Source organism: Humulus lupulus, chromosome 3 (genome assembly GCF_963169125.1).
Source record: "Humulus lupulus chromosome 3, drHumLupu1.1, whole genome shotgun sequence".
NCBI lineage: Eukaryota > Viridiplantae > Streptophyta > Magnoliopsida > Rosales > Cannabaceae > Humulus > Humulus lupulus.
The window spans coordinates 219142435-219167541 of NC_084795.1; the positions used below are offsets into that span (position 1 = coordinate 219142435).

The 25107-nt window shown below is 44.6% G+C and overlaps 1 protein-coding gene and 1 non-coding gene across 2 annotated transcripts; both read right to left on the reverse strand.

Moving 5' to 3' along the window:
* Nucleotides 1-393: 393 nt before the first annotated feature.
* Nucleotides 394-475, reverse strand: TRNAS-GCU (transfer RNA serine (anticodon GCU)). Its single transcript has one exon. It is a non-coding gene; the product is annotated as a tRNA-Ser (tRNA).
* A 21664-nt stretch (nt 476-22139) lies between these two features.
* On the reverse strand, nt 22140-23522 carry LOC133821531 (uncharacterized). Its single transcript, XM_062253768.1, has 2 exons — nt 22910-23522; nt 22140-22840 (listed from the first exon to the last, which is right to left on the reverse strand). Exons 1-2 carry the CDS (start codon nt 23309-23311, stop codon nt 22703-22705), a joined length of 540 nt encoding a protein of 179 aa, XP_062109752.1. The 5' UTR covers nt 23312-23522; the 3' UTR covers nt 22140-22702.
* Nucleotides 23523-25107: the final 1585 nt, after the last annotated feature.

Below are 25107 nucleotides of genomic sequence, written 5' to 3' on the forward strand. Positions count from 1 at the left end.
GAAATTTAATACAAGAATCTCACACATTTGACTTTAATAAAAATTTAGCTTTAATAAGAATTATGTAGTATGATAAACTAATAATAAAGTGAACTTTATGTAATGTTGAATAAATTAAGTAGAGTCAGTAATATTAGAGGATTTCATATCATATAATAACTTCATATAATATAATAACCAAACTAAAAGAAAGCAAATGAAGTAAAACTAAACGACAAGAAAAAATTAAATGAGTTTAATTAATATATAATGCTCTCTTTATTTTACTTTTCTGGCTTTCTCCCTAATTATATTGCATAATCAAGACTTCAATTTTTAAAAGCTGTGTTGGGTTTTGAAAGATGTATATGATAATGAATCATGATAGGGCCAAAAGAAATAAAAAATATGAAACGTCGCCTGAGAGATTCGAACTCTCGCGGGGAAACCCCATGTACTTAGCAGGCACACGCCTTAACCACTCGGCCAAAGCGACCAGATGTCTATTGTCGATCTTTTAATAATAATAAAGATAATTTATAATTCGGAATGATCATTATTCTTTAATAAACTAAAAGCAACTAGTCAATCAACAGGCCACTGACATTCGTGCTTTAATCTAGAAGCCCACTATTACTTCGTGAAGGAGACTATAATTATATAGAAGACTATATTTATTAAAAAAGTAGCTTTTGGGAGAACCACAGCAAAATACCTGGTTCTTATTCATATTTGTAAAGCCTTTTGTTATTCCAAAAATTTTGTTCAATGACATGGCAATCGGATAGACAAGTGACAATGTATGGTCAGTAAATAACGCATTAATAATCAATAAATGTGTTATTTAAAGAAGTGAAAAGGTTGAGAGTTGACTTGCGGAGTTATGATATTATTGGTTAAGAAATAAATTTACCTGGTCAGAAGTGATTTTCCCGACCATTGATATGTCATAGCCGATCAGTCATGTGTTTTGCCCGACCAGTGATATGTCTTGACCGACCAGTAAGGTGTCTTGGGCGACCAGTCACTTCGGGGAATAGATTTGGTCGACCAGATGGATCAGAATCTCAGGAGTTAACCGTCCAGTGACTCTTCAGTAAAGTCTCAGTAACAACTTCAACCCAAATCACTCGTAATTGCCGCGTGAATCTCTTAGATATCCCAAAGTAATAGCTATATTGTTGTAATTTGAATTTATTTATATTTTATTAATTAAAGTTAGTTGGAACAACCAAGGACCCTGTCAAACAGGATATTTCTCATGTACGATCCATGAGCCTATAAATAAAGGGCTCATGGCATCATTTAGAGGGATATGTGGATTGAAAGAAAACTCTCTAGTTTGGAGACTTTGTGTAACGCCCTACTTCCTTAGAGCCGTTACTAAGTGAGTTTTTAAGACAAAACAGTGTGCAATGAACTCGCTAACCGAGGTTTTTGAAACAAAAGTGTGACTAATTAAAAGTTAAGGCTGTAATCTTTGAAAATGCATCGTTTCATCAAAACTTCTATTATTAAACAGTTGGGATCCCAAAATAAGGTTTGAAAACTAATTACATCTTGAAATAAGGTTACAGTTTGAGAAATTATAAAATTATAGATTATTACAGCCATTTTCGAATAAACCCCCAACCAAAGCAGTCGGGCAGGCCAAACATGTACACGTCGCTTCACGCTCTCCGTACTCATGGTTGGTTGACTCAGTCATTGCCCTTACCTGCAACACAGAGCACCCGTGAGCCGAAGCCCAGCAAGAAAACTCATGCAGGACATAACATATGCAATGTATACAGTTTATCATAACAGATAATCCACAATAAACAAGTCAATCATTAGACTAAGCAAACACGGCCAAGCCGCCCCAGAGCCTTACCGAAGCCTGGGGTATCGGTTCTCACCGCGAGGATAACTCATGTATCCCTTGGGTCCCACCCTGAATATAGCATCCCATGTGCTAGGTGTTACTTTCGGCCCACGGCCGCCCCGGCCTACGCCGTACTCGGCCCACGGCCGCTCATTTCATCATAATCACACATATAGTACATTCGAAATAATCATTCACACACATCATGATTCATTTAAGTTTAAACATTTGCACATAATACAATCTGGGGCCATGCCCTAACCTCGGGTGTTATAGTTTTCTTACCTGCATTCCGAGCCTCCTGATGCACTAAAGCCGCGAGCACGGTCCTCTAGCACGAGCCTCTCAAAGAACCTAGTCACAACACACAAGAAACATCCCTCATTACTAATCAACCCAAAACCACTTTCCGGGACCAATCCCGCACTCTCGGGACCCCTAAAACCTTTGAACAACACCCCGGAGGCATCCCCCGAACCCCCGGAGGAAAGGCCTAAAATTGCCTAAAAATGATGCCCTGAAATTAGCCTTGTGCCGCGGCACCACATCCTTGTGCCGCGGCACCCATCAGTCAGAGGCTCCCTTGCCGCGGCACGAAAAACCTGTGTCGCGGCACGCCTTCGCAGACCCAGAATTCTGGGTTTTCTCCTGCGTTTTCTCTGAGCTAAAACCTTACCAAATCAATCCAAACTCACACCCAAGCCCCAAAACCAACTCAAGACTCCAAATAAACCATCCAACAACCCATAAACATCACCAAAACATCTAAACACCCAATCAAATCCCCAAAATCCACATCCTTGATTTCAATTTCAGAAAAAATAAAAACTCAAACATCAAACTTAACCCATGCTCAAATTCTTAACCCATAACATAATCAAGCCTTAAATGTGTATAAAATTCCTTACCTCATATGGAGAATCCATCCCTAAGCTTCCTTCATCTCCTAGGTCTCCAACTTCTCCTTCTCTTCTTCTTCTTCTTCTTCTTCCTCATGCCCTAGCTTTTCCCTCTCTTTTCTCTTCTCTTCAAACACTATCAAGACCAAAATGGTTAAGCCCCAAACCGTGTACCCCATAAAACCAGCTGCCATTTATCTAATTCCCAACCAAATGACCATTTTGCCCCTCCTTGCCTATCCTTTCCCACCTAAACCTCAAGGGTACTTAAGTCTTTTCATTTCTATTTCATTTCTACCATTTTCTTTCTAAAACTTGTTACTCTCAGCAGTAACTAATGGTTACCCAGGTTACTAAATCTCCAATAACCATTACCCACTAAATCTCAACTTAACCATAAAATTCCCGAGGTACCCCTAGGCTCCTCCCGAGCCGGGTATAGAAATCCCGTTGTGACTCTTGAGTTAACGAGCTCTCTAGAACCGTCTCGGCACATGCATCACAATAATACAACCACACCCACGTGGTACAATTCACAGAATACAGTTATCACATATCAATACAGTTATGCCCAACATGGCCAAAATTACAATTATGCCCTTCTAACACGATCCGGGCCTACATGCATACTAGTAAACATAGCCATGCATCTCAGTTAAACAAATAGCCAAATAACATGCTTTAAATCATAATCATGCATTTAATTCATAAAATCACACATAAATCCCAACCTGCCCTCCTGGCACACTAATCAAGGCCCTTAAGCCTTATTAGCGAATTTGGGTCGTTACAACTATCCCCTCCTCATAAAAATTTCGTCCTCGAAATTTATCCAAACACATCAGTCAACAAACCCGCAGTTCTGACCATAACTTCCAAGGTCCACCGCCTTTACTTTACTTTTCAACAACACTCTTACAGGAGTAACAATCTTGGCTCGCAAGATCTCGTCTAATAGCCATACTCTCGATAGCCCCTCTTTAACACCGCAACCCTGCCGAAGCCCAGGGTCTGCCTAGATTACAATGACCAATTCATTGTCTTATTCCTGATTCCATAGATACTCAAACGTCATCACCTCTACTAGGTGGGATCAGCTTGTAGGCCCCGCTGGCCTAACACCTAGTACAACTTCGAAATTTTATGTTGAATCAAGGGTCAGAACTCTCCCTTCTTTCTTTGAACGCCTCACAGATCCTCGTCTGTTATTACGCAGAGATGCAACTCTTTCCTTCCGGAGCTTTATTTCCTCATAATTTAACCATTCACAAGCTCTTTATCCTTTCAAATAGGCAGACACTCTTGCCTTAACAATTCCAACCACTTGTCTGGCTTTCACTCTGAACCAATGCCAAAACGTAGTATTCACTAACCTTTACCTCTTACCATGTCCTATGTCGTGTTTCATTAACCAGACACCAGCAACTGCTACCACGACTAACTCATCAGGGATTACGCTTCCCTTAATACCTCCAGTATCCGCCTACTTAGCGCTCAATTCTTTAAGATGTCTGATAACTTTCAGGCTGCTATTCCACTTGCAATCAATTGATAATTCCAGGTTCCCACTCTGTTCTTTTCGTTCTCTAAGTCCATTCCAAAATTTAAACTACTAAAGGGTCTCAATTCGATATCATCGACGCTCCGTCCTGAAGCCAGTTCACTCGACCCAACCAACATTAACTCAAACAACCGAGTTAAACTTTTCATGTCCAAATACCTTACTTAAGGTCTAATGTGGTCTATTCCCATGATACACTACCACATCACCTAAACTCTGTCACCCGCTCAACCCTCCCGGTGCAACGTACCCTAGGAGGTAGAATGATGTCCATTCAGAATCCTCATTCAAAACCATATCCTACCTGGATCCTTCACTCGATCCTGGTATCCTACTGTACCACCATGACAGGGTCCTTCCCTGTTTCAACTCAAGTCAACACTTCGGATTCCATAGCTCAGTGACGCTCACCAGCTAACCCTTACCTATTAACATCATGCCAATCTCAGTCGTTGCTTTGACCACCCCAATACCATCTATGGCGCTATTCCCCGACTGACACGCGCCTTACCGCTAGGAGTTCCGCCTCCAATTAAATTTCCCCTCGTCCAATCGAGAACTCAAACACTGATCATCAGTCTGTTACTTTTCACCACAACTGGGCCTCAACGTTAACCTTCTTACTAATACCCAAAACTCAAGTACCTTATGCCATACACAACAGTCGACTTAACGTTCCAAGTGTATCAACCATGATCCATTCTGTCGCCTCCCGCAAGGTTCGATCCACCCTCGCGCCAACTGCGCCTGGGCGTGCACAATCCGTGATGCACTCCCACATTTCCATAACCCTACCATGGATCAGGTCCTTTATGAAATCACTCTTTACTTAACCAAATCACACGCATACTCCCGCATTAGCAGATACTAAACAATCACACCTTGTCTTCTGAATTTCTTTCTGATTTGATACCACTCAGTCCGTCTAACCTCGAGTTTACTGTTCCCCTCGTCTCTGATGTAGTTGTCTCCCGGAGATACTCGTGCAGTAGATGACGCGCTTACCAGTCTTGTTATGCCTTCAATTCTTCGAACGTTCTTCATTAGCTTCTTTGCGGCTTCAGATCAATTCTTCTCTTACCTGTCCTTCCTCCTTGTAGCTCTAATCTTAGTACTCCTGACGACGCTCAACCAACAATCCGTAGAACCTTACCTGAGACTCTGCCTTCTGGGTACAAACGTCTTTCGCATAATCATTGCTCACCATTTCCGTCTGGGAGTAATCCACATGTACTGCTCGTGAGCTTGAAGGGACTTACCCATACCGTTCACGCATTCTCAGCCTAAAGAACTTACCTGTGCTGCTGTAGCTTGAACCATTCTAGAATCTTTGTTACCAACTCCTCACTCCCAACCCGGTGCAGAATAGAAAATTTTCCGAAATGTCTCTATCCTTGGTTTCCAACTGGCAATAACCAGGTCGTAGATCAACTCTTGGAGACATCGTCCCCACTGGTACCCAACATTGTACTTTTCGTTCAAACCCGACGATGCCAACAATCCCCGCAGTATAACACACTGGCTACACCAGGCTCAGATTCCTTCAATTGCTTCGATAGACTTTCTGTCGTCCAAAACCGTCTTTTACAACATTCCCTATACCAATCCTATCCGTAGTCTGACCTTGAAGTATTCCCTAAATCTTCCTTTGCATACCCACATAATTTTCCCACTGATCAGCTCCGTCTCCTTTACGTACTCCAGATGACATCCTCAACAATCCATCTGCCAGAGTTTCTAATTCCTTCTCAATAAGTATCACTGTCCTCAGCCTCTCGAATGGCACCATAGAGGCACCCTCTCTATGTCCATCACCCTCTCGGAGCATTCGCAACACCGAATCCTTCCAGTTCGCTACATGACCAAAGCATAAGCTCGTCAGATACATACTCACCCTTGAGGACTCGGCCTCGAACTTTGAATGTATCGCTGCACTCTGGTTCTCCGTTCCCTCACCATGGGAAATCCATCCCAACATCTCGAGTCATTCTACGTAGAAGTCATGCCCTCACCTGACCTCCTCTCAGGTGGCATCCTCTTCCTCATATGCATACCAATTAACCTCCTGGTTCCTGTCGCCATCTCGATATCTACCTTTTCAATCAGGCTTCTTTCAAATCTCAAATTAGGTGCCCAAGCACTGTCTGGGGTCCTTCTATCTCAACAATCGAGAATCCGACCTCGCTGCGTTCTATCAACAAAAGTACCGTCTTATCAGTCAGACTTTTCCCCTTTTTCTTGGCAATCCAAAAGCCACAACATTATCCGGGGTTCTTTCAACTTGATTATCACGAATCTATCTTCACTAATTCCATCAAAGGAAGCACCACCCTTGCGGATCTAGCACTCATGCTCTATACATCAACCATCAGTTCCTCAAACAATATGGCCCTCTCCGCCATCCACATGCAGACAAAAACTCTTTCCTCAAAGCAGCCCAAATGCCTTAGGCTATTTCAGATCTCATGCCCTTAAATGGGTCGCCACCAATCCCAGATACATCCATCTGTATAAATTTCCGAAATGAACTATCCAAATCACCAAACCCATTGATCTACGCTGTTGTTACCCCTAACAGTCCAAACCAGACTCACACATTTGCCCGTCTCCACGGTTCTAATCATGTCTTTAAAATCTCTTCTAACCATTCATCAACTAGGTTCTTTCCAACCCATTAAGCCAATACCTCCGCCCGAGTACCAAATCCAGGCATCTCCCTGCCTCAATGTTTAACACAACCCTCTAATCAGGATCTCTCATCCTCTTAACCAAGGGTGGAATTAACTCTGCTCATCTATTGATAAATTCCTTGTCAACTCGAACTCTCCTCAAAACCCGAGGTTAACACCCTTTAAGCCTTTCATGTAATACCCTTATCTGTCCATACCTCACAGTAGACCAACACTGGCCACCTTACTGTTAAAACATCGAAATCAGCTATTTCCCCAGAGAAATCTGCTGCTCTTCTATCCCGTCTCAACTAACAACTCCACAGCTACCCACACACTAGTGACCCTCTGCTGCTACACTCAGAGGTAACTGGAGATTTCAACTCCAACTTATATCTAAAACCCCCTTTTCAACACAATATCAGGTCCCCAAACCCTTCTAGGAACCAACAACACAATTCCACCTGTCAAAACTGACCCAACACCTGAACTCTGGGGTTCCTACTCTGAACCAAACCACCACTAGGTCCAAATATCCACAGGTATAATGCACACCCAAGCATATACTAGGTCAAGTCCACCATGATATACATATAGCTTACCAAATCTCTATCACCACTAAGTGTATCCACACTCATCATGCTTCATACAAGCCAGTAAACAGATATAACATATGAATTTAATTCAGAAAACTAACCACATACGCTCAATATGCGAACCATTATGCCAATTTTCATCCACATGCATAATAATGTTATTCAACACACATTAATCTCAACATGCAACAGTCAAGGGCCAGGCCCTATCAGTATCTCATGCATATGTCATCTCATTCCTTATGCTCCATATAAATAAGCAGGCAAACAGGGCATTCAAACATATATTCAAACATGTCAATCATTCATACCAACCAACCCTGAGTCGAGCTTGTCACTGACAGCAAGCGTACATGTTCGGTCGATCTCCAGAACCAATAAACCTTGGCTCGCTCTGATACCAAGTTGTAACGCCCTACTTCCTTAGAGCCGTTACTAAGTGAGTTTTTAAGACAAAACAGTGTGCAATGAACTCGCTAACCGAGGTTTTTGAAACAAAAGTGTGACTAATTAAAAGTTAAGGCTGTAATCTTTGAAAATGCATCGTTTCATCAAAACTTCTATTATTAAACAGTTGGGATCCCAAAATAAGGTTTGAAAACTAATTACATCTTGAAATAAGGTTACAGTTTGAGAAATTATAAAATTATAGATTATTACAGCCATTTTCGAATAAACCCCCAACCAAAGCAGTCGGGCAGGCCAAACATGTACACGTCGCTTCACGCTCTCCGTACTCATGGTTGGTTGACTCAGTCATTGCCCTTACCTGCAACACAGAGCACCCGTGAGCCGAAGCCCAGCAAGAAAACTCATGCAGAACATAACATATGCAATGTATACAGTTTATCATAACAGATAATCCACAATAAACAAGTCAATCATTAGACTAAGCAAACACGGCCAAGCCGCCCCAGAGCCTTACCGAAGCCTGGGGTATCGGTTCTCACCGCGAGGATAACTCATGTATCCCTTGGGTCCCACCCTGAATATAGCATCCCATGTGCTAGGTGTTACTTTCGGCCCACGGCCGCCCCGGCTTACGCCGTACTCGGCCCACGGCCGCCCCGGCCTACGCCGTACTCGGCCCACGGCCGCTCATTTCATCATAATCACACATATAGTACATTCGAAATAATCATTCACACACATCATGATTCATTTAAGTTTAAACATTTGCACATAATACAATCTGGGGCCATGCCCTAACCTCGGGTGTTATAGTTTTCTTACCTGCATTCCGAGCCTCCTGATGCACTAAAGCCGCGAGCACGGTCCTCTAGCACGAGCCTCTCAAAGAACCTAGTCACAACACACAAGAAACATCCCTCATTACTAATCAACCCAAAACCACTTTCCGGGACCAATCCCGCACTCTCGGGACCCCTAAAACCTTTGAACAACACCCCGGAGGCATCCCCCGAACCCCCGGAGCAAAGGCCTAAAATTGCCTAAAAATGATGCCCTGAAATTAGCCTTGTGCCGCGGCACCACATCCTTGTGCCGCGGCACCCATCAGTCAGAGGCTCCCTTGCCGCGGCACGAAAAACCTGTGTCGCGGCACGCCTTCGCAGACCCAGAATTCTGGGTTTTCTCCTGCGTTTTCTCCGAGCTAAAACCTTACCAAATCAACCCAAACTCACACCCAAGCCCCAAAACCAACTCAAGACTCCAAATAAACCATCCAACAACCCATAAACATCACCAAAACATCTAAACACCCAATCAAATCCCCAAAATCCACATCCTTGATTTCAATTTCAGAAAAAATAAAAACTCAAACATCAAACTTAACCCATGCTCAAATTCTTAACCCATAACATAATCAAGCCTTAAATGTGTATAAAATTCCTTACCTCATATGGAGAATCCATCCCTAAGCTTCCTTCATCTCCTAGGTCTCCAACTTCTCCTTCTCTTCTTCTTCTTCTTCTTCCTCATGCCCTAGCTTTTCCCTCTCTTTTCTCTTCTCTTCAAACACTATCAAGACCAAAATGGTTAAGCCCCAAACCGTGTACCCCATAAAACCAGCTGCCATTTATCTAATTCCCAACCAAATGACCATTTTGCCTCTCCTTGCCTATCCTTTCCCACCTAAACCTCAAGGGTACTTAAGTCTTTTCATTTCTATTTCATTTCTACCATTTTCTTTCTAAAACTTGTTACTCTCAGCAGTAACTAATGGTTACCCAGGTTACTAAATCTCCAATAACCATTACCCACTAAATCTCAACTTAACCATAAAATTCCCGAGGTACCCCTAGGCTCCTCCCGAGCCGGGTATAGAAATCCCGTTGTGACTCTTGAGTTAACGAGCTCTCTAGAACCGTCTCGGCACGTGCATCACAATAATACAACCACACCCATGTGGTACAATTCACAGAATACAGTTATCACATATCAATACAGTTATGCCCAACATGGCCAAAATTACAATTATGCCCTTCTAACACGATCCGGGCCTACATGCATACTAGTAAACATAGCCATGCATCTCAGTTAAACAAATAGCCAAATAACATGCTTTAAATCATAATCATGCATTTAATTCATAAAATCACACATAAATCCCAACCTGCCCTCCTGGCACACTAATCAAGGCCCTTAAGCCTTATTAGCGAATTTGGGTCGTTACACTTTGGGACCATTACTTGGGGCATTCTAGGAGTTCAGAGAGAGAAGCACTGTATTTTCCTACTTATACTTGAGAAACTCAGATGACTAAGGTTCATCTGATCTTAAGTATATGCTAAATATATCATAACTCTAAGTGGATTGGGCTATTACCAACAAATTGGGGCTGAACAACTATAAAAATCACTTGTGTTATTTACTTTCTATTCCATGTTTATTGTCGTTTTTGCGTCTACTCGCAATTGGCCAAAATCGTAGTCAACATTTTTGGTGCTTTCATTGAAAGCTTGACTAGAAGAAACCCACTACTATCCTACCAATATGGCGCCCAGGAAGCCTGGTACGTCAACTGCAAAAGAAACTATTAGACCAGAAGGTCCTGCACCTGAGAACCCTGACACTGAGCCCAGGGTCTTTCTCGAGGAGACAACTCCAGAGGTCGTACAACTCCTAGAGGCCATGGGGGGCTTTCCAGGAAGAGATGATGTAACTCAATGCTCGATAGGAGTCTTTTGCTAAGGAAATGGCCAGGCAGAAAGTTGCATTCGAGCAGCAAAGGCGCGATATGGAGGCCAAAAGCGAAGAGAACAGACAACGATAGGAGGAAGTCGACCGAAGACATAGTGAAGCAACACTTTCTCTAGAAGTGGCTACCCCATTGGCCCAAGCCAATGCCCAAACTGCGGCACGAGCAGCCGCCCAGGGAGCAAGAAATAATAACGCTAGTCAAAAGTCCCCTGCTAGCAGAGCCGATTCTCGGGAGCCAGACAGAAGTAGACGTAATCCCGTTGGTTGGGGAGATGTGGGGTCCGCTCCGGGACTGTATCGACGCAAAGGGAGAATGTTAGAACCCCTTCCAGAAGCCAATAGTCAGAAACTTCTAGATTAGGGAGTCACCAGTCAGGTGGTAAGAAGATGCCACCTAGGCATAATCAGACCAGGACTCCTTGAGATAAGAAAACTTCACAGTTTAAAGACGGATATGATCAGTATGAGGCTGATAGTCATCACACTGATCGGTCAAAGGAGAAAGAGGGCAATGACCAACAAGGAGGAAGAGACTGCCCGAGCCGTGCCGAGAAGCCGTCACTACATCCTAGCTAGCAACGTAGTGGGAGAGAGCAGGTCCCGCGTAGTAAGCCATCTGAAAAGTCAAATCGAGCAGTGTTCAACTGGTCCGTAGATCAAGTAGTGTTCAACTGGTCGGTAAACTGGGTAGTGTTCAACTGGTCAGTAAAAATTGGGCAGTGCTCAATTGGTCAGTAAAAACTGGGCAGTGTTCAATTGGCCGGTATTCACCTGGTCGAACAAATTGACAGTAATTGGGCAATGTTCAACTGCTTAGAAATTATCCATACACTCTATGTGTTTCATGAGTAATTAACCATTGATCACTTAGGAACACATAGGTATACTGGTATATAATTTATCTTGCTACAATTCCAGTGTGAAAGATCGAAAGTTCCAGGTCGGTGATTTGGTCCTGAGAAAGGTGTTCATCATAAACCCAGTAAGTGGAGTGCTAGGACCAAATTGGGAAAGACTTTATCAGATCAAGAAAGTTTTGCCTCCTGACACTTACAACAAACTTTATTGGCTGAATGGAGCCTGATCAGGAACCACTAGAATGGCGAGCATATGAGGATATATTATCACTAAATATCGCTTTCAGAGTGATAGCTTGATTTCAAGTTGTTTAACTTGTTATTTAAGTTTGGTTTATGAGTTGGTTATTTGCCGACTAGTTATTTATTTTTGAACAATTTTTGTTGTTTAAGACTCGTTATTAGACACGTTTTGTCTTTTTGTTTTTTAATTTACGAGTAATAAAAGAGACTACGTGCAACGTGGTTGATTCTTGCTACAAATATGAATGTGTTAATTATTCGAACAATGTCAATTGGTCGGTAAAATTGGACAGTGTTCAACTGGTCGATACGTTCAAGCAGTGGTCAACTGCTTGAATATTTTCCATATATTATATGTGTTTCACGAGTAATTAACTGCTCGAACAGATTCGGTCAAGTAGCAAGTAACCAAGGATCTTTCAACCCTCGATCACTTGGGGAGCACATGGGGTATACTGGTATATAATTCAACACATGCAATAAGAGCGCGAGTTGAGATATTTTTTTTTAGGCTGACTTGTAAATTTTTGAAGTCAAAAAAGGCCATTAAGCTAACTTGTTTGACAAAGCTTAAGTAACTTGGAATTTTTCAAAATTTTAAGTTAAAAACAAATATTTGTGTGACAATAAACATTATGCTCATAAATGTTAGAGCAATAAGAGTGTGAGAAAGTATACTTAGTAGGGACTTATGAAATATCTAGAATTTCTAAGTTAGAAAACTAAGTACTCATGCGAAAATATAAGGCATACATCAGAGTGACTTTACTATTCACAAAAAACTTATAATGTTTTAAGTCTAAAATGACTTAGAATATTTCAAGTTAGCAAAGAAAAGTAAAGTATAAATGCCAGCAGCTCGGTCGTACGAGAGAAATATCAAAGCTGCTAAACAGCAATTGTCTTCACAAAAGTATAAGAAAAAAGAGTTAACTATTGGCCAGGTACAAACTTTTGCTGGTCAGGTGCAAATTTTACCTAGTCGGGAAAGCAGATACAACTTCCCTGGTCTGCTGAGCATGCATCACTGGTCGAGTAGGAAACTACGTGGTCGGGTAGGAAGCCCCTCTGGTTTAATAGCATGTTTAATAGTCGGGTAAACTGGTCCCTGGCTAGTCAACACTGTCGTCAACATCCGGAACCTCCTCTGGTCGGAATGATAGAGAATGAGAGGCAGGCATAGCTCCAGCTGGAAGGGTCGCCTCCTCAACGACCTTAGTTTCACATTTGGCAAGCTCTTCTGCCCTTGCCTCTTCGGAGAGAAAGTCAAGGTTGAGAGGCTTGTTTAGCTTCCATATCTAATAGAAGCAATTGAAGCAGATCTCTTCATAGTGAGCCAGATCAACTTCCTTGTCTTGTTTCAACTCTTCATTCTCATGAGTCATTTTCTCTAGCTGGTCAGTCAATGACTTGTTGGCCTGGATCTGCTTGTTATTTTCATCAGCCAACTCCCTCAGAGATTTGTTCCGAGCGACAATTATTTTCTCTGCCTCCTCAGTCTTTTCTTGGAGATCTTTCTCAGATTTAGTCAGAGTTTCAATCTTTTCTTGGGCTTCCACCAATTGATCATTCAAGACCTTGACCAGCTCCTTATAGTCGACTGCTCGGCGTTGAGCATGACTAACAGTGATGAGTCCCTAGAGTAAATAACCGGAAAAGTATTCAGAATAAGAAAAATCCATAAGAAAGTGAGTGTTTCTGATAAGATGCACACTCATAATTTGAGCAAGGCCTTTGCGAAGGAAAACTTCAACGCTTTGTTGGGGTAGAGTCTCAAAGGTCTGAGTAGTCAGTGAGTGGTGAAGAGTATGGACTAGTAACTCTTTGTCGTACTCACCAGCAATGTGAAGGGGCTCAGTTAAGTCAGCCGGTCGGGTAGTTGTTAAGCTAGCAGAAGGAGAAATGGATGGAGGAGTCAATCGTGGGATAGCGATAGGCTGATTAGATGTTCTCCCCTGGCTGGTCGATACAATCTTCGCAACCTTGCTCGGAGGGTTTGAGCTACTACCTTCACCAAGTTTCCTCTTTTGGGGAGAGGAAGTGTTAAATTGCTTAAACATGTCTGGATCTGCAAAAATGTGAAGTGCAAAACTGGTCAGTGGAAATGAGAGATAAATATAAGTAAATGAAAATTTTACTATGAACACATGACTTTACAGATCTCACACAAACTATGATTACTATTAGAAGAAAAACCTGAGTTCAGAATTTCATTGAGAAGGTTGTCTTCTCTAAGGAGTTCAATGTTTTTTCCTTTCCCAAGCCTGGTAGGAAAGGCATGTCTACGAGGATCTTCAGAAAGAGGTTCCCTAATAATAAGATCACCTGGTCGGCGTGACTGGGGAGATGGTTCAGGAGAGAACTGGTCAGTCACTACTTCAGTATCAGCATTTGACTGGTCGTTGTGTTTGCTTCTTCAGTAGTACCGCCTTCTATGAAGTTTTGATTGTTTGGTAACAACCCCACCAATTGAAGGTTTTCCAAGTTGACCAACTCCTTGACATCTTTCTCTTTTGTGGGCATGTTAGCTAGTTCTTCTGCTCGGAAATACATTTCCCTAGTCGGTAAAGGTTGATGAAAAGGGCCTGCATGCGTAAAAGCCAAGTTGTTGGCCCTAATATCTGAAGTAAGAAAGTATTCTGTGTAATATTTTCCAAGATTTGATTTATGAGTAATACCATGAAGGTACTTAACCCCTTTTTGCCTATGAAAGAGGTGGAAAAAACCTATATTCTTGTGGCTAGGGTTAGTCCTAAAATTGAACAAATAGTGTACCTCGTGAGGAGTAGGTAGATTCTAGCCCTGGAAGTGGTAGAAAATGTATAGAGCAGTCTGTTATCCCAAAAATCAGAAGTGAATGACATGGCAAGAATTAATTGCACGTGGCTGACACTTGGCAAAACCTGTGTTCGACTATCGACCAGGAAGACATTCGGCATTATGCGATCGGTCTTTTCATACAACCAGTATGGTCGTATGCATGTAAGACGCGGAGGAAATCTTTGGCAGTTATGATGGAATCCGAAATTCTCTCCCATGATTTCCTGAGTATCCGATTATTTAGGAAATAATATTTGTAACAAATCAATGTAAATCTTCCCTGAGCTTATAAATAGAAGAAGAGGGCTCAGGGAAGCATATCCTTTTTTTTTTTCTTTTCTGACTTAAAAATCGCTTGATATTAGAGTGATCACATCAATCATATTGTATTGTTCTTCAGAGGTGTGTGAAACTCATTGAACCCTAGTTCTTTGATCACTCCTTTGGATCTCACATCAATAACAATCTAAGTGGACGTAGGTTATTACCAGATCCTGGGGCCGAACCACTATAAAATACCGTGTTCTTATTATTTTCGTCATTACGTTCTTTTCAACGCATTCATCCACGTCAAGCGTATTTTGACTCTGTGTCAGTTGCCCAAAATCAGGGTCAACATTCTGGTGCTTTCGTTGAGAGCTTAATATATCACCGTTGAGAAAACCAATGGCGAAAGCTGCAATGAAAACTAGACAGGCGGCCGCCGCTGCACCATCAAACCCGCCTCCTCCTCCTCCTGCAAGCGTGGATGAGGATGAGGCACATTTGGATTTTGAGGAGGAAGAAATGGATGACGTGACGTTAAAAAGCACTCTGGGGGCGTTGCATGAAGAGTTTGCCAATCTGAGGGCCAGTCAAGAAAGTGCTGTCGAAATCATGGCGCGGCAGCAGCAAGAGATTGAACGGTAGCGCGTGGAGTTAAGCGAGAGGCAGGTGGAGATGGACTGTCGCCAGAGCGAAGCCATGGCAGCCCTTGAAGCAGCCTTGCAATTAGCCAGGAATCAGGCTGCACCTGCCTCGTAGCCTGATCAACCTACGAATGGGCCACCGCACAGGGGTCCCAATCCTAGCCCACCTATCCAACCCTCGAGCCCACAAAGGCTCGAGCAGCCTCAGGTGCCTCATGACGATGTCCCACTGGACCCTGAGACACAGCCTCCATCCCAAGCTTGTTGCAGTAATCCCCTGCATCAGAGGCAGAATAGGACCGAGAATCAGCCTCGCAGTCCTAGATGCCATAGGGGCGATGAGCTGAACCTTCCGAACAGAGGTAAGCATCCTCCTTGTAATAGGAGGAACTCAGAGTTGGGCTCTGCGGTCCGAGGTCCCCCACGGCATGATAATGCACGGGTACCTAACGACCAACGCAGGCCACCCTCTAACGCTCGGGACGTTTCAGCCCGAGAAGGAAATCGAGGAAACAGTCGATCCCGTCATAGCCAATCGCGATTCAGAGATGGCAATGGTTATGATGAAGCCGATTCCGACAGAGGAAATGTCGGTCGGAGGAATGACGAAAGAGGTGGAAACAGGAATCAGCCACCTTAGGATGACCAACCCGGCAGACGGGACGCTGGGGGGCAATCCAGGCAGAATAACGTCTTCAACCGGCTCGGAGCTAGCGAGCAGCGGAGAAGAGACGAGGACTTGAGAGATGTGCTCAACGATTGCTGCGAGCGGCATGGCGAGAACATCCCCCTAGCAACAGAGGCCACATCAATTCCTATCGTTGTGCAGGCCCAGATAGATGCCCTCAACCAGGCGATGCAACAGTTGGTCGGGGGAAGAACATCTTACATCGACCACGACAGGAGAAAAGGCACTCCTTTCGTCCAGAGGATAGCTATGGCAGAGACTCCTAGCAAGTTTAAAATGCCTACGCTTCCAAACTTTGATGGGTACGGTGACCCGGTATCTCACGTCAATAAGTTTGAGATACAGATGGACATTCAGAAAGTGTCTGAAGATGCTCGGTGCAGGATCTTCCCTGCAACACTTTCTGATGCTGCACAGGAGTGGTTTTTTAAGTTCCCTCCTGCAAGCATAGTTTCCTGGGAGATGTTCGTAAGGGAGTTTTACGGACAGTTCTACGCAGGTCGTGTGTATCCGACCGAGGCAAACCAGCTGGTTGAAATTCGCTAGCAGGATGGAGAATCGCTGAAGGACTACATCCAGCGCTTTATGCGAGCAGCAGCTGGAGCGAAAACAGTGGGGGACGAAGGCAAAATGATGGCCATAACCGCAGGGGTTAGGCGTCGCTCCCTCCTCTGGAAGAGCCTCCGCAAAGATGGGGTTAGAACTAACCAAGAATTCTTGGACCGGGCTGATCGTTAGATCAAGCTCGAAGATGCCATTGCCGATGATGGAAAGCCTTCAGGCAAGGATAAGAAAGCAGCCGAGCCCGCCAAAGCCGCCAATGGGTCCAAACCTAATGGCAACGGCAAAGGCAATGAGAATGGTAACAGCAATGGCAAGAATGGTGGAAAACGGCCACACAATGAGCCTTCCACCTCTGACAATAAACGAGCCAAGGGTAATCGTTATGAACCTCGGTTCACTAATTACACTGCCCTTGTTGAGTCTCGGGGAGAGGTTTATCAGGCCACGAGTTCCAGTGTGCCTTATAAGAAGCCTGCCCCCATTCGAAAGGATATTTCAAAAAGAGACACTACCAAGTTCTGTCGTTATCATAACGACTACGGACATGACTCCAACGAATGCAACCAGCTGAAGGATGAAATCGAGTTCCTTATTAGACAAGGACACTTGATAAGATACGTACGGGCCTCGGGAAATTCCCAATGAGAAGCTCCAGGTGGCAACGAGCAAGCGCCCGCATGCCAACGCTCGCCACCTTTGCAGCCTGCCCCCGTGACTGGCACACTGTTAACCATTTGTGGAGGTCCGCACCTCGCGGGAAATAGCGGAAAGGCCAGAGAACGATACGCTCGGACTCTGCGCCACGACCAGGACATCGAGATGATGACTGTGGAGGACCGCGCGCCAAAAAAGGCTCGATCAGAAGAGGGTGAGATAACCTTCTCTGATAGTGATGCCCAACATGTCCGGTTCCCACATTCCGATCCGCTGGTCGTGGATATCCAAATGGCCAACATGATGGTGAAGAGAGTGCTGGTCGACATAGGAAGTTCGGTGAATATCCTGTATAAGTCTTCACTGGAACGCATGAAGTTGTCCGTTAAGGACCTTGAGCCCTGCAACCAAACAATATACGGCTTCTCTGGTGAGGGACTCACCCCCGCCGGATCAATCAGACTACTAGTGACGACAGGTACAATGCCTGCTACCAGGACATTACTTGCTACTTTTATAGTAGTCGATTGTCCTTCGGCGTACAATGCCGTCATTGGGAGGCCCATACTGGTTGATCTACGGGCCGTCACCTCCGTGTGGCACTTGGCCATGAAATTCCCGACAGACGCAGGGGTAGGACGCGTGTTGGGAAACCAGAGGGAGGCCAGAGAGTGCTATAATGCCTCAATGACGAAGGCGAAAAAGGGAACATCAAAGAGCACTACCTCAGATAGGTTGCAGATGGAAATTGATACACAAGCCCAATCCGGTGATGAAGTCACCAAATAGGGTGTTGCCCAAAGTGAGGATAGAGATCTAGATCCTCGCTTTGGGATTTTGAAGAGAACGTTGGACCCATCGAGGACCTGGAAGAGGTCCAACTCGAAGAAAAAGACCCGACCAGAGTCATGAAGGTCGGGAAAAACCTAGAACCAACTACGAAGAATGCACTGGTGGAATTTTTGCGAAGGAACCAGGAAGTCTTTGCCTGGTCGCACAAAGACATGGCTGGGATAGACCCTGCAGTTATCAGCCATGTCCTGAATATAGACAAGACTTTTCCACCCGTGCAGCAAAAAAGAAGGCTGCTCGATAAAGATCGGTCGAGAGCCTTAAAAGAAGAAGTCGAAAGATTAAAGGAGAATGAGTTCATCAGGGTAGCGTTTTATCCATCGTGGGTCTCCAATCCAGTGCTGGTTCCCAAGCCTGACGGCAAATGGAGAACCTGTGTGGATTTTACAGACCTCAATAAAGCCTGCCCAAAGGACTGCTTCCCACTCCCAAGAATCGACCAGTTGGTCGATGCTACTGCAGGACACGAGATCCTCTCCTTCATGGATGCATATTCGGGCTACAACCAGATTAGCATGCACCCCCTTGACGAGGATCACACCAGCTTTCAGACTGATACAGGCTTATACTGCTATAAAGTAATGCCCTTCGGACTGAAAAACGCAGGTGCGACTTACCAGCGGTTAGTTAACAACATGTTTAAAGAGCTGATCGGAGTAAACATGGAGGTATACGTGGACGACATGCTGGTAAAGTCTAAAAAGGCAGAAGGGCATGTGAAGGATTTACAAGAATGCTTTGATGTATTGAGCGAATACCAGATGAAGTTAAATCCCCTCAAATGTTCCTTCGGAGTTGGATCAGAGAAGTTTTTGGGGTTCATTGTAAATTCAAGAGGAATCGAGGCCAACCCCGACAAAATAAAAGCCCTGATCGACATGAAATCGCCAGAAAAGATCAAAGATGCACAAAGTTTAACCGAGAGAATTGCAGCCCTAAGTAGATTTATTTTGAAGTCAACAGACAAATGCGTCCCTTTCTTCAATCTACTTAGGGGCAATAAGAAGTTTGAATGGACAGGAAACTGTGAGCAAGCTTTCCAGGCCTTGAAAGCCCACATGGCACAGCCTCCCATTTTATCAAAGCCAATCGAAGGAGAAAATTTGTTCATTTACCTGGCGATCACTGAAGTTGCTGCTAGTGCGGTACTAGTACGAGAGGAAGAAGGCGTACAAAAAGCTGTTTATTATGTGAGCAAAAGGCTGATCGGGGCAGAACTAAGATACCCACCCATCGAAAGGTTGGCATACTGCTTAATCCTGGCCTCAAGGAAACTGCGCCCTTACTTCCAAGCCCATCCTATCACAGTTTTAACCGACCAGCCCCTTCGGCAAGTCCTCCAGAAACCAGAGGTGGCTGGACGCTTATTAAAATGGGCAATCGAACTAGGGCAGTTCGATATAACGTATTCACCGCGAGCAGCAGTAAAAGGACAAGTCTTGGCTGATCTTATTGCAGAGTTCACCGAACTCCCAGACAGTGAGCAGTGCGAACGGCCTAGTGCGCCTGAGCCTCAAGAGAAAGCTCCTTCGTGGAAGTTATTCACGGACGGGTCGTCCAACGCGTCGATTTCACTGCGCCATTAGGTTCGACTTCACCGCGTCAAATAATGAAGTCGAATACGAAGCACTCCTTGCTGGGTTAAGAATGGCAAAACACATGAGCATAAAGACGCTTGATATTTACAGTGATTCACAGCTGGTAGTGAATCAAGTTCTAGGGGAATATCAAGCACGAGGCCTAAAAATGGTGGCCTGCTTAAATAAAACCAAAGACCTGCTAGCCCAATTTACGAAGTATACCCTCCAAAAAATACCGCGGGATCAGAATTCAAACGCAGACGCCTTAGCCAAACTCGCGAGCGCAAAAGATGCTGACACCTTGAACATTGTGCCAGTAGAAAGATTGAGTGAGCCAAGCATACGAGCAATTGAAGCCAGTATGGAAATTCGAATGGAGGATACATGGATGGCGCCTTACTTGGAGTATCTGACAAAAGGTATACTACCAACAGATAGAAACAAGGCCAGAACTCTGCAAAGGCAAGCCGCTAGGTACATACTGGTCGATGGTGTTATGTACCGAAGAGGATATTCCATGCCACTGCTCAGGTGCGTTACACCAGAAAAAGCTAAGGAACTAATGAAAGAGGTGCATGAAGGCTTCTGTGGAGATCACGCTAGGGGGCAGAGTTTGGCAAAAAAGATTCTAAGGCAAGGCTACTTTTGGCCAACTATGAGCGAGGATTCAATGGAGTTTGTACGAAGATGTGATAAATGTCAAAGGTTCTCCAAAATTCCACGAGCAGCTCCAAACGAGTTGAAACAGATGCAGAGTCCATGGCCTTTTACGGTATGGGGGATAGATTTGATTGGATCCCTGCCAACGAGAAAGGGTGGAGTGAAATACGCAGTTGTGGCAGTTGACTACTTCACCAAATGGGCCGAAGCTGAACCACTCGCTACCATAACTACCAAGAAAGTTCTTGACTTCGTCATCAAGAACATTGTTTGCCAGTATGGTTTGCCCCAAAAGATTGTTTCAGACAACGGAACCCAATTTGACAGCGACTTATTCACCGACTTCTGCGAAAGGCATGGGATTATCAAAAGTTTTTCTTCGGTTGCGCATCCACAAGCAAACGGGCAGGTCGAGACCATGAATAAAAATCTTAAAGACACTTTGAAAAAGAGGCTTGAAGACGCTAAAGGAGCATGGCCAGAGCAGCTGCCTGAGGTCCTCTGGTTGTATAGAACTTCTCATCGAACAGCGACAGGTCACACCCCATTTTCCTTAGCCTACGGATATGAGGCTATGTTACCTGTCGAGTTAGATCCCCCCTCACATCGACGCATAACATACGACCAGGACCAGAACAGCCAACTGATGATGGAGTCCTTAGACTCAATTGACGAGATACGGGAAAAAGCCCAACTCCGAGTTGCTGCATACCAGCAAAAGGTCACCCTGTACTTTAACTCAAAAGTAAAAGAAAGGAAATTCAACGTCGGTGACTTAGTGCTACGACGAGTTTTCTTGAATACCCGCAACCCCACTGCTGGAGTACTCGGACCAAATTGGGAAGGACCTTACCAGATTGAAGAAGTCCTTCACCCAGGCACCTATAAACTTCCACACCTAAACGGAGATCTCGTTCCACGCTACTGGAATGGAGAACACCTTCGCAAGTATTATCAGTAAACAATCCTTTTTAAAGGACTGGCTTGTATTAAATTCTACTTTTTACAAGTTTTGCAAAAAGGGTTAGCCACGTTGTATGGCTAATCACTTATAATGTACGATCTTTTTTAAGATCACTCGTAAAGACATGTTTAGTCCATTTTTAAAATGAGATTATAAGGGACTGTGCGCAGCCAGTCATTCTTGCCAACTTTTGTAAATTTATTTTTACAAGTATTTGTTCATTACGTGTGTTGTTTTGATGTATTACAAGTGTTAAAATTTTGCAACGAGCAGTAATGTTCGCACAGGTCGTGGTCAAGGCAAGTGACCAAGGACCTAAAGCTCCTCGATCACTTGGGGGGCATATAAGGTACATCGATAGCAAAGCGTACCACCATGAGGTACGTAAACATATGAACAGAATAAGTGAAAGCATGCTTCGGTACTTAGAGCATTTTTCAAAAATATTTTGAAAAAAGCAAACCAAAGTACTATGCTAAGTTCGGTCATGCGAACAGGTATTATAATAAAAGATTATAATATCAGAGGCAAACGTTTACACCGCGAGCATTAGTGCTCGGATGTAAGTATGAAATTAAAAGGAAGAAAAACCTTTACACCACGAGCAGTACTGCTCGGATGTAATTGTTCAAGCATAAGCAAAAGAGCTACCCTCGCAGCAATAAAAGAAAAAAGATTGTCTTTACAAAAAGACCCGTGGGCCATAAAAGCTGAAAAAAAAATATAAATATTAATTTTGCTGGGGGGCAGGAGGGTCTTCTGGATTAGGAGCATTCTGGTCAGCCACAGCATTAGCAGCAGGAGTTTGGGCCTTGGCTTTCTCTTCTGCCTCCAGCCGACTAGCACACTGCACCATCAGCATCCTTTGCAACCGCTCGGAGAGATAGCTAATGTCTGCCTCCCGATTGTGCTTCCAGAAGTCATAGAAGCAGAGGAAGGTGGCTTCCTTGTACTTCTTCAGAGTTTTAACTCTATCCTCCTCGAGCTCACGCACCCGTTCCTCAAGCTTCTTTACCTCATCCCTACTGGCGGTCAGATCGAGTGTGAGCTGTTTACACTCTTGGGTGTTGAGTGTGCAGTTCTCCTTCCATTTGTGCCGCTCGACGATGGCTTTATTTCGGGCCGCTTGACTTTCCTGAAGCTCTTGGGTGAGAGCGGCTTGGTCCTCGCATAGTTGCTCGTTCAGCTTAGCCAACTCCTTGTTCTCTTCGAGCAGCTTTTTCTTCTCATCCTCAAGTGCTTGCTTGGACTGAGCAAGCCTGGAGTCAAAGTTCTGCTCGCGAGAAACCAGCGCCCCAATGCAGCGCCAGCCAGCAGTCCCTGAACAAAAAACAAAAAAGTAAGGAATAAAAGTCGGAATAAAGGATGAAACAACAAAAATTAGCTTACGCTGACTATTTCGTTCAACCCTCGGTTGATGATCTGGTCGGCCGTCATTGAGGCGATTTCATTGATGGTGGTCTGGCTGCGCCTGTGCTTGGAGAGCGTGTAGATTCTTTCCCTGGCCGACCCAACCACGAGGTTGGACAGGGAGCCTTCGGAGGCATTGTCCAGAGTCTCTCTACCAGCAGCCCTAGAAGAGGGTTGTGGATTCGCAGGAGCAGGCGACGATTTTTCGGTGGGAGGCGGAGGTGTCGTGTTCTCTTTAGAGGGGCCAGCGCCGGGAGTGTCCTCTGTTCGAGCCTTCTTTGAGGGGGCCTTACTGCTTTCCCCTCGAGCCCTTTTGCTATCCTTCGGGACAGAGGCAGCAGCAGCGGTTTGGTAGTGCTCGAAGAAGTCATCAGAGTCCATACCTGCACAAAGGAAAACAATTTGAATAGTTAGATTAAAGGATCACGAGGAGAAAATATCAGAGTGAAAGGATTACAAGTAAAATACCCGAGCTACACCTACTGGTCGTAACATTATCTACTAAACTACCAAGTTCCTAGAAGAAATCTGAGTTTAAAGAAGGGGCGTTAATAAAGTTTCCGTCCCCATAAAATAGATGGGAAGGAATTGGCAGATTATTCAAAAACGAGAATGATATACCGTTTACTTCTAACGAGTCGTCAGACTGTTTGGTAGGCTCAACAACCTTTTGTTTCCCCTTGCCCTTGGGGGCCGAAGGTTCTGCTGCTCGATGGGGAACAGCAGGTTCCCTAATTGTAACCCCAGTTGGCCTCCTTCTAGGAGGCGCCTGAGGTTGCTGCTCGGGTCCCTGCTCAGCTCCTACATCAGCGTGAGCACCACCTGTCGCGGGTTCACTGGTCGCAGGTTGGGAACCCTTAAGGCCAGCCAACCTAAGGTTAGCCTCATTGATCAAGTTTTTACGCTCTTAGCAGCATTTGGCATACTGGCTAAGAGTGCTGCCCTCGACTCCATTCCTGGAGTGGGGGTCGGGCGTAACCATGGAACTGGAACACAATGGAACAGTGGAGTATTACGACAAGAAAGATTTAAAGCGCAGGAACTACTGTTTCAAGGATCGTTATTTTCCTTATCTCCTCTAGTGAAGGCCAGATTATCCGCGGCAATGTCAGGCGTAAGGAAGTACTCATGATGATACTTCCCCACGTTAGAGATGTGAGTGGTGTCGGACAGAAAGGTGCGTCCGGTCTCCTGGTGGAAAAAGTGGAAAAACCCCGTACCATCTTGGTTGGGGTTGGACTTGAGATCAAACAGATAATTGACCTCGTGAGGAGAAGGAGCTGGCCATTTCTTAAGTTTATAAAGGATATAGAGCGCGGTCAGCATCTTATACCCGTTCGGGGTAATTTGAAAAGGGGCTACCCTAAAGTAGTTTACCACCCCTTGGAAAAATGCATGAAGAGGCAGGGTAGCATCCGCCTCGATGTGGTATCTCGACCAGGCACTATAAGCCCCCCCTGGCAGGTTGGCTCGCTGGTCGATGGAAGGTTTGACTAATGTTATCCCCGTCAGATTGTACTTATTTAAATAGTTGTTGATCATGCGAATTGTCACCGTACTTGGGGGTATCGCATGCCACTCGACGGCCGGCTGGTCGGCATGATGAGGATGGGCACGCCTCTGGACTTCGGTTTTCAGGAGGGAATTCACCTCGACCACTGGTCGAGGGAGCATCAGCAGGAGGCTGACTTGGAGAGTAAGGGTTGTGTCTTTTTCTGGCCTTGGTTTTTGTTCTGGCCATTTTCTGAGTAGGAGCTGGTGGAGGATTTGGGTTAGGACGTGAAAATGGAATTTTTGGAATCAGCGTGGATGGATTTTCTTCGCCCTCGAGCAGTTGTGCCAAGAGTTCGTCTTCGATAGGTCTTTCTCCCCCCCCAAGGGTCTTGCATATGAACTGCAAACAGACAATGGAGGAGATAAGACACAATCTGCGAAGTAGTGGGAAAAGTCGGGATAACGTTGCTCGTGCCTAAATAACCAGCAGCATCCTAGTCCTACACTAACTTCAACGTGGGTAGTTTAAAAGACGGATAGAAACAAAAAGGAAAGAAAAATGTTTTCTGAGAAGAACTTTTTCGACTCCTGAAGGGCGGGAATTTTTTTTTTGGTCTTTTCACCTAGCTTAAATGTTGAATCTTTCGTCAACCTAAGGTCCTAAACCAGAGACCCTCACTATC

Excerpts from the sequence above, each read along its gene's own strand:
- LOC133821531 (XM_062253768.1), bottom strand. The coding sequence starts at position 23,311 with ATGGACTCTGATGACTTCTTCGAGCACTACCAAACCGCTGCTGCTGCC. Across the intron at positions 22,841-22,909 it reads GGTTGAACGAAATAGTCAGC|GGACTGCTGGCTGGCGCTGC; the intron begins GTAAGCTAATTT and ends TTTTTTGTTCAG.